Source organism: Danio aesculapii, chromosome 25 (assembly GCF_903798145.1).
Source record: "Danio aesculapii chromosome 25, fDanAes4.1, whole genome shotgun sequence".
NCBI classification, from domain to species: Eukaryota; Metazoa; Chordata; class Actinopteri; order Cypriniformes; family Danionidae; genus Danio; species Danio aesculapii.
The window spans coordinates 33,496,286-33,506,855 of NC_079459.1; the positions used below are offsets into that span (position 1 = coordinate 33,496,286).

The window sequence follows — 10,570 nt, forward strand, 5'->3', positions numbered from 1 at the left end:
GCTGGAAGCCCGGCTAGTAGAGAGTTGCAATAATCCAGTTTGGAGATAACAAGAGCTTGAACAATGAGTTGAGCTGCATGTTCAGATAGGAAGGGTCGGACCTTTCTGATGTTATAGAGTGCGAATCTGCAAGATCGAGCAGTTCTAGAAATGTGGTCAGAGAAGTTCAGTTGGTCATCAATCGTAACTCCAAGGCTTTTTACCATTTTGGATGCAGTAATGGTTGCCCCATCCATCTGGATTGAAAAGTTATGGTGTAGAGTCGGGATGGCAGAAACTTCAAGCATTTCCGTTTTCGTGAGGTTAAGCTGAAGATGATGATCTTTCACCCAGTGTGAAATGTCTGACAGGCAGGCTGAAATGCGAGCTGGAACCGAGGGATCATCAGGGTGGATTAATGGATACTTTAAACCTAAGTACATATTTGAGGCCACACTTCTTTGCTTTCACTCCAGTACGAAGTTTAGTGAGTAATCATGAGCATCTGTACTTCTACATAAGCAAAGGATGTTTGAACTTTCGTCATCTCTGGTGGAAACACCATCAGTCAACACCATCTGATAGTGCTGAGGGTTCATCAGGTTGATCTGGATGTTTTTTTTTTTTGTTTTTTTTTAACAACTGAGAAAAAAGCAGCCTCTTCCAGTCATTTTAGTATTGCGTTTGCCTTGAATTTTTTTTAAGCCATACAAGGATCACAGGCCCAATATTGTGTTTTTGTTTTCACGATCAATATAAAAATCAATCTTTATTTTTCAGAAATAGAAAATGCAACAAGACAGATGAACAGATGTGTGATGGCCAGCTTTAGCGGCTTTAGTTGACTGTGAATATATTTGGGCAGATTTTGTAGGCGATGCAGATTATAAAGGGTGTTAAAGAGTGTTATTATTATCACTGATAGATATATCATGTTATATTATCAGTGATAGTTATGAAGAGTGATTGTATTATCGACCATGGTACATTTCTACACAGTTGTGCAACATGCTCTCATTTAGGGGTGTTTTATAGGAAATGAGTGCTGTACTTAAATGAGACTAACTAGACGACGCTCAGGAGGAATCAGTTCAGTGTGAGTGAATCTCAAACGTTGTAGTATATGGCATATTTTAGATGCTGCATGAATTATATTTTGATTAATAGTAATAATAATATGCTTCATTTTTTACATTGTGATATATTCTTGACAATTACATTGCACTTTCATCCCATGTGTGTATTCATGAAAACATAACAAATATACACAAATTAATTACGTAAACACAAACTTTTATTTTGAAAGCGATTATAATTATGATTTTACAGCACAACACATTTTGTTGATTCGGTAAAACAGAAAACTGCTGGTGATGTTTGCTAATTTACAATAAAAATGTCATTTAGTTTTGCGTATGCTACCTAAAATGATGCCATGTTTATATTCATTTGTAGAGAAGACGAGAACACAGCAGATGTTCACAACCAATGACAGCGTTTATTATTCTGCCCAGAATAAAATGAAATGTTCATAATGACGATATTTTTATTTGAAATTTGACACCCAGATAGAAAAACAAATACAAATATTAACATGTTATTTACCAACTAAATCCAACAAATCAGAAAATTATTTACAAGTCTCTATTGGTATATACAAAGCATTCAGTAAAACATATACAACCCCACATCAGAGAAAGTTGGGAGAGTAATACTAATTAAAGAAGTGATTTCTAAATTACGTTGACTTGTATTTCATTGCAGATAATCCAGCAAACTAGGGCTGGGCGATATTGCGATAAAAATATATCATCATTCGGTATCGATAATTATTTAACATTTTAAACAATCCATTTAGGAGTATTAGGATATTTTATTTAACCACTTTATTTAAATTTACCAACATTACTAAGGCAAATAGTTTTAACAAAAATATTTAAACAAAATATCTGATCTCTTTATAATAAAATAAAGTGTTCAAGAGACTCTTAAACTACATAAATACAATGTTCCAAAGGGTGTGCAATGGGAAACGTAGATCAACATCTGAAGGCGTGAATAATAATGAGACAGTAAACCTCAAACTCTGTAAACAAAACAAATTATGATCATCAAATCTGAGCTTTCAAGTAGGGAAGGAAGAGATTTCAAAGGAAGCAGCCATCATTATTCAAATGCACACTGCAACATTAAAGGTTGTGAATTTAAATGACTATATTACCCCCTGTGCTAAAAAATCTCTCAGATGGAGAGCCAGTGGCTGGATGCACAAGAAAAGAAACCAAAAAGCCGCTCTGGCGGCATCTTTGCATCCTTTTTTATTTACAGTCTCCTCACTGCTGCTATTCGGCACTCATTTTCGCTTGTGTTGTTATTCTGACCTGAAGTGATCAGCTCGAGCGGGTGGATTCCTTCACCATTTTCTGTGCGCTTTGCGCTCACGCTCCCCTGGCGTCTCTCATAACTAGGCGACCATCAAGTGTTTTCTCAGAGGATGACAAACGGACAAATCATTGCTGCAGCTCTGATACAAGTTTATGGAGACAAGTAAAAAGCACTGCAGTGTTTGAGTGTGCTGTGTTTGTCTGAGGTAATTAGTCTGCCGTTTTTACTGAAATGTGTATATTCCATACAAAGTGTGATTATTTAGTTCTGCTTACATGAGTCGCGGTGCACTCGGGACATTCGGAAAAGTTCAGATGTTTTTTTAACTAGGTGTGCCTGGAAAATGCGAGCAGGTTATGTGTGCGCCGCTTGCACACAATGTGCGTGTCATGCAAGTCGCACGCCTCCATTGGAAATGACAAACACCCTAAGCTTATTGGCATTCCTTCTAAGGCACGCACCCAGCAGCCACATTTTGATAAACTATAGTCTTCATACCGAAACTACATACCAAACTTTGTTTATCGATATTGACAATGGTGTACGGTCAATAAATATCGATACTGATTTTATCGCCCAGCCCTACAACAAACATTATTTAATGTGCTCCTCGTCATTTTTTAATTGAATTTTATTTCACAAATAAACAAGTGTTCCAATTAAGGTTGTGCATTGGTTGTACGAAGGTTTGCCAAAGTAGTGATGATATCGCTAATAGATGAATGAGGATTCTTGATGCAGTGGCGCCTGAGGGATCAGAGATCACGGTTGTTCAGCTTAGACTTGCGCTCTTGTCTTTTACACGCTGAAATTCCTCCTGATTCTTGAATCTTTTACTGATGTTCTGCACTGTTGAAGGTGAAATATCCAAATATCTTGCTATCTTTCTTTGAGGAACATTGTTTTTAAACATTTCAATCATTTTCTCATGTATTTGTTGGCAAACTGGCGATTCTCGGCCCATCTTTGCTCCTAAACGACTAGACCTTTCTGGGATTCTGCTTTTATAGTAAATAATTAGTCACCTGTTGACATCACCTGTTTCAAATCACATCATTATTTAACCAATTTACCCGATGACTAGCCCTAAACTCCTCCTGTCCCAACTTTTTTGGGGGGATGTGTTGCAGTTCTGAATAACAGGAGATGAATATTTACAAATATGAAGTTGACCAGACAAAACATGAAGTATTCTTTGTTCATATTGTCTGTAATGAAATACAAGTCAAAGTAAATTTGGAAATTTCTACTTTCTTATTTGTGTTTCCATTCTGTCCCAGCTTTTTCTGATTTGGGGTTGTCTATGTACTATAGGTATATTATAAAACGGCTGAAGATACACAAATTACGATACTAAAACATGCACGAACAATTGTACTTAATCACAAGTTTTGAGCGGCTAATCACACACCTATTGTAGAATTAAGCATATACAATATTACACGCTTACAATATTACAATTTCACATATTTACATTCTTCAAAAAGTGATGTCCTCATAAATCATACATTTACAAACACAACATGTTCGGGGAATGTACTACTATTGGTATATGATCAGCTTGAGTACACTGAAAAAAATTATTCAAAGATGATTCCTTGGATTTACTAATTTTTTTACGTTAATTGGTTGTAAACGATTTATTTGGGCTGAATTTAAACAAACAAATGAAGTTGAACATTATTAAATTAAATTTGTTTGTTTAAATTCAACACAAATAAATAGTTTGCAACAATTTTTCAGTATAGAAGGGAGTGAAGCCCATCCATCTGTGGCTTGAAATGTCTCAAAAGTCACAGATAAATGCAGCGATTTACAAATGCGTTCAGTAATCTACAAATGTGCTTAAATGCCAGCCAAAAGTGTTTGTTTAAAGAGATTTGTGTTTATTTACAAGTCTTGTCTTATTTATTTGCAAAGTTTGTGAAGATTTGTTCGTGGATCTGTTCTGCTTTACATTATTTTGTGAATCGTGATATATTTATTTGGAGTTGTGCAGCTATTCTATCTTCAGATAAATTTGTGATGATTCCTTTGAGACCGCGCAGACCATCATTCCAGATATTGGGTCTTTATAATGTCACTCGGCTTGTTAATTTCACCAAAATGGTTCAGTTAGAATAGCAATGTCCACTCACCAGTGTTAAAGTTAATGGAGAAATTGTGGATTGTCAGTGGGATGAAGTTTAAGTTTGATTGTCTGGTGTCTGGTCTGACTGCTGTGCTCCTCTTCTTAGCAGCGTCCGAGCAGAAAAAGTGTACAGAATAGGGTTTACACTGTTATTGATGAAGAAAAGAGCTCCAGTTGCGCTGTAGATGACTTCTGATTTCCAGGGCATTGCTATTGCCACAAAGTTGTTGATCATACAGGGGATCCCGAATATGGAGAAGGTCACTACGATCCTGACGGCCAGTGTGGTCAGTCTGTGACTGCTGAAGGAGACCGACTGACTGACCCGCCGATGTAGCCCGAAGTAAAAACACAACAGGCTGAGAAGAGGCACGATGAACATCAGTACAGTTTCCACAATCAACACCACAGTTTTTTCAAGATCATCCCCATAATCCTGATAACAGTACAGAAGCCCATTTTTCATCAACTTGACGTTTCGGTAATGAAGAGCGTAGGAACCCAAAGCTGCACTTAATGTCCATATGGCAGAAATCATCCCCTTTTGGTTCTTCTCTCCAAGCGTGGCCCAAATCTGTGGATGAAGCACCTGCAGGTATCTCTGCACGCTCAGCAAGCAGACGCTCAGCACACTGCAGTACAGACTCCAGTACACTACATAGGAGAAGAGCTTACACAGAGCCTGACCGAACACCCATCCATTGAGGAGAGCGTAGATCCACACCGGCAGAAACAGCAGACTCAGCAGATCCGACACCGCCAGACTGAACATCAGCTTTGGAGTAAAGCTTCTGTCCTTCAGATATTGGCCAAGCAGGACCAGCACTGCTATATTACCCGGGACGCCGAGGACAAAACACAGTCCCAGGACAGCACTGGACACCAGCAGATCCACTGAGGGAACCGCAGATGAAGACATGTTGGAGATGTTCTGGTACTCCATGATGATCTGAAGATTGAGGTTTGATTAGACTCTGGTGAGGATACGAACCTTCGACACAGTCGTGGTCTTGTGGAGGAAGTTCACATTTGAGAGTTAACGGACATGCAAAGCTGCAAAGTGTGTGCAAAGTGTATATATGCACACAGTGTATTTCTGTGTGTGCCGCATTTCCTCCAAGCATCCGAAATGATATAATCTGCTGTGTGCATTGATGTAAATCATACTGTACACACACACACAGGGGTTTATGTTTCATCCTCACACATCATCCCTTTGTTTTTCTGTGGTGGTGATGTTACGGAGAGTCACAGGGGGAATGTGCTTGATTGTTGAACGTACAGTTCACCCAAATAAATGAAAATTCTGTCATCATTTACTGATCCAAACCGGTTTGAGTTTTTTTTCTTCTCACAATAGATACTGATGAGTGTTGGATAAGAGCAGCCATTAAAGAGCCCCTATTATGGGTTCTTGAAGATGGCCTTCCATGTAGTGTGTAACACAGCTCTAACGCTCCATTCACACGAGGCGTCAGCTTCAACGCTTACTATTCACTTTGAATGGGTGACGTCAGGCGTTGCCGAACTGCATTGTGGATCCGTTGGCGCCGCTTCAGAGGCGTTGCTCGCTGTAGAAGTTGGGACTTGCTCAACTTTTCAAGCGCCGATGGAAGCGTCAGCCAATCAGATCGCTTTATGCAAATACACCAGCTCAGGCAGTGGCCTATTGCTGACTAATTTCATTGGCTGACCCTGCTATGACGATCGCGTCAGCCCTAACTTCAGACACGCCCTCTGTCAAGCGTTGACGCTGAAGCTCCGTGTGAATCGGGCGTAAGTGAATGAACACATCCAGAGGGGTAAATCTGAAAGTGCACCTCGTTTAAAAATATCGATTAAATGACTGGATCTTTTGCCTGTTCGTATAGACATTGACACGAAACAATATGTGTGCCGGATCTGGTAAAACGTGAACGCGCCTTTCCCTTCAAATGCTAGCAGAGTGCAGGTGTGTGTGGGACTGATCATGACTGAAGATGAGTGAACATTAATGGGTGAACGTTCTGCTGATTAATGTAATAATCTACCCTGCAACAGGGGATTCGTCGGCCATTTATTAAAGGAAGTATCGGAAAAGACTATTGATGTATGGGACTTTGTCAGAGCTTGACAGGAACTTTATCAGAACACAGTTCATCGATCAGTTTCTTCCTCCAGTTCACAAGTGTAAGTTTGTTAAAAATAGATGCCCCCTTGTTTTCTCTAGCTTGCACAATGTGTATTTACAGTCTTATGCAAACGTTTGGCCACCCCTGATAATTTTTGTAATTGCAAGCCATAGTCTGCTGGCCTTTCAGATCATCAACTTCATTTGGATCTATTTTATACCCTAGGGAAAAAGCAGCAATTCTGTCCTGACATAACATTTATTTAATCAACAGATGCTATGCAATTTAAGTCTTAAGCAAAACAGATAGGTGGAAACATTTGGGCACCCCAACAGAATAATGACATCAATCTTTTGTACGGCAACCATTTGCTGAAAAAAACAGCCTGTATACGCTTCCTATAGTCAAGGATAAGACCCTGAACTCTTGCTGAAGGATTTTAGGCCATTTTTCCTTGCAAAATTTCTCCAGTTCAGTCAGGTTTAATGGGTACCAAGCATGAACGGCCCTTCTCATATCAACACATAGAACTTCATTGATGTTTAAGTCTAGGGACTGGGATAGCCATTCTAGAACATCATATCATGTCTGAGCATGAATTCCTTGGTAGATCTGGAACTGTGCTTTGGCTCATTGTCCTGCTGAAACATCCCACCCTGCTGTAACTTCAGCCTCCTGACTGATTCCTGAACATTGTTCTTTAGAATCTGCTGATACTGGGTGGAATCCATGCAACCTTTAACTCTGACAAGGTTTCCAGTACCTGTGCTTGCCACACATAAACACAGCATGATGGACCCTCCACCACATTTTACAGAAGGGAGCAGGTTCTTCTCCTGGAATGCTGTCCACAGTTTATTTTTCCAAAATGATTCAGGCTTGTCCAGATGAGCCTTTGCATATCTCTAAAACGACTCTTCTTGTTGGCAGAATGCAGAAAAGGCTTCTTCTGCATCACTTTCCATTGAGCTGTACTTTGTGAAGAATGCGCTGTATTGTGACATGATCTACAATGACGTTATCAGCAGCAAGACTTTCCTGGAGCTCTTTGGAGGTGGTCTGTGGTATGTCTGTGACCATTCTAACCATTCTTCACCTTTGCTTTTCAGATATTTCTCTTAATCTAGCACATCTTTCCTTCACAAGAACTGTTCCTGTAGCCTTCCATTTTCTTATTATATTCCTGAATGTGGAGATAGAGACTTTAAACCTTTGTTTTTGGCATCCTTCTCCTAATTCATGTTGATGAATTATCCTAATTTGTAGGTCATTTGGAAGTACTTTTGAGGTTCCCATGTTGCTACTATCTGGTTCTCAATGAGAAGAACAACTATCAATCAGCTATCTTAAATATCCTTTTTCATGATTGGTTGCACCTGTGTGAGGATTGTTAAGGTTCATTGAGTACGTTTACATGGACACCAATAAATTTATTAAGACATTACTCTGATTAAGAGTCGACCATGTAAACAGCTATTTTTGAAATAATCTGATTAAGGTCATAATCGAACTAAAGAGAAATTGAATTAAGACATGTGGAGTATGCCAATTTTAGCGGCATTACTGAAGTGCAGTACAGACATGTAAACACCGCAATCAAACTATTACCGTCATGTAGGACTTTTCGTCGTGTTTTGCGACAGGATAGTCTATACACACAGCTGTCTGACACTATTTTCTGCACCTACCGAGTCAGTGAAGACCACAGACACCTGCATCGCAAAATGCGGAGTTTTTTTCTCCCGTTCAGCTTGTGGTATGAACTTCCAGTAAACCAACACCAGCTCATAGTTGCATCCAATATCTCGTTTGTCAGGGGGACATGCATGAAATGTTCCTGAATAAAAGTGAAAGTGCCAAACTGCAGTTAAAGTCGACAAATTAAAAATGAAACACCTGAAATTACATAAAACTCTGGAGGAAACGTGGATAGCGCGGTAACGCAATGACGTTAATTGAATTATTATTTTTTTTACATGTAAAATGGGATCATGAAAGGAAAATTCAAAAAGCAAGTCATGTAAATGCCCTAATCTTATTATTGTCTTAATTAGATTTAGGCAAAACCATGTAAACGTAGTCACTGAGTCACTCAAATCAATTCTGTGTTGGAATCAATCAGCATTAAGTGACTACAGGTTTTGAAATTTGAAATCCACACAAAAGAGAGGGTGTCCAAACTTCTGCGCAGCCTATTTTTCAATTTCAGTTTAATTTCACACACCTCAATACTGCTACTGCGGATTTCTGTCTGAAAATCATAACATTATCTCGTTTTCTCTAGAAGCCGAATGACATTTCACTGCAATCTTCTCAGAAAAGAAAGAGCCCATAATTATGTAGCCACAGAGGGGTGCCAAAATATTTGCTCTACACGGCGTGTACTGTATCTAGTTAACTCCTTATATTTACATATAGCGTCTAAAGCCACGTTGAAAACACAGCGTGCCGCTTTCTTTGCGGATTTAAATGCATTTGAGTTTGTGATCCTCTGTAGCTTGTCTTTGCTGTGGCCACCGTCAGCTGTTGTTACACACGTACAGCGGTCAAGTGTAAAAATAGTTCAGCTTTTGCCACTGTGTGGATTAATACTGAACGAGTGTCGTTTTTACTCATTGGTTAGGATAAAGCAATATGCTGGTGTTTAACTGCATTGCTTTCATGCACTCCTGCATTGGGCTCACACATACACTCTGCACTCTGACTACTTCAATAATGCTGATAAGCCGTGGTGGGCGATTCTCTCTGTCTCGCGCTAAACGCAGTCGACCAATCGCAACAGACTGGTTCATCGGACCAATCACCTCAGATTAGCATTGTGCTAAGGGAGGTTTGGGAACAAATGACTCGCTGAACAAATCATATGGGAGTCACTGGGATAATCAGGTAAAAATAAATGCAGATTATAAGACAATCAAAGTGTTTTTTGACCTTGCATGAACATCAGCCTGTTGTTGCAGACCCTCAACACCAAAATATGACCTGTTATAATGCATAATAGGGACTCTTCAACATTCATTGTACCATTTTGTGTTCAACAGAAGAAACTCATAGACCTGTAGGGAGTGTGAGGAAATGACGAGATTATTTGTGTGCAAAGATCCCCTAAAGGTTTTACTGTGCACAAATGCATGTATAGAAACAAAATGAGGGAAATTTAAAACACTTTCAGATATAATCTTTGTTCAGAATTGAATTGAATTGAAGTTGTGGCTGTTTTGTACTGTGCTGGTTCATCAGAGGTTTGTTTTTTTGTCTCTATGCAGCAATGAGGCGACGCAGTGGCGCAGTAGGTAGTGCTATCGCCTCACAACAAGAAGGTCGCTGGTTCAAGCCTCGGCTGGTTCAGTTGGCGTTTCTGTGTGGAGTTTGCATGTTCTCCCTGCGTTCGTGTGGGTTTCCTCCGGGTGCTCCGGTTTCCCCCACAGTCCAAAGACATGTGGTACAATTGGGTAAGCTAAATTGTCCTTAGTGTATGTGTGTGAATGAGTGTGTATAGTTGTTTCCCAGAGATGGGTTGCAGCTGGAAGGGCATCTGCTGCGTAAAACATGTTCTGGATAAGTTGGCAGTTCATTTCGATGTGGCGACACCGGATTAATAAAGGGACTAAGCTGAAAAGAAAATGAACGAATGAATGCAGCAATGATGGAAGATTTCAGCTAAACTTAAATAAGTAGAAAGTGAACAGTGCTTCTAGATATATATAGCACATATACATCAAAACTGCTCTGTCATTTCTGTTAGGGGAAGTACAAAAGGGGAGAAAATATATGTGTATATTTTGCTGTGAAGTTTTTCCACCTGATTCTGTTTATTTTGAGGGTTTTTTGACAGCTGAACACCCTCTTCCATGCATTACAGTATCGTGTTTGTGCTGAAAAGTTAGAGGTTTAAAGCCATAAATTGCTCATGGACTTTGTGTTGTTTGTTTGAGGCAGTCAGAAAGAACAAAACCACTTTTAT

The 10,570-nt window shown here is 39.4% G+C and overlaps 1 protein-coding gene across 1 annotated transcript; it reads right to left on the reverse strand.

Annotated features, from left to right (window-relative positions):
- Positions 1-4,550: 4,550 nt before the first annotated feature.
- LOC130219754 (leukotriene B4 receptor 1-like) lies at positions 4,551-5,469 on the reverse strand. The gene has a single exon (XM_056452224.1). The coding sequence runs from the start codon at positions 5,436-5,438 to the stop codon at positions 4,551-4,553; it is 888 nt and encodes a 295-aa protein (XP_056308199.1). The 5' UTR covers positions 5,439-5,469.
- Positions 5,470-10,570: the final 5,101 nt, after the last annotated feature.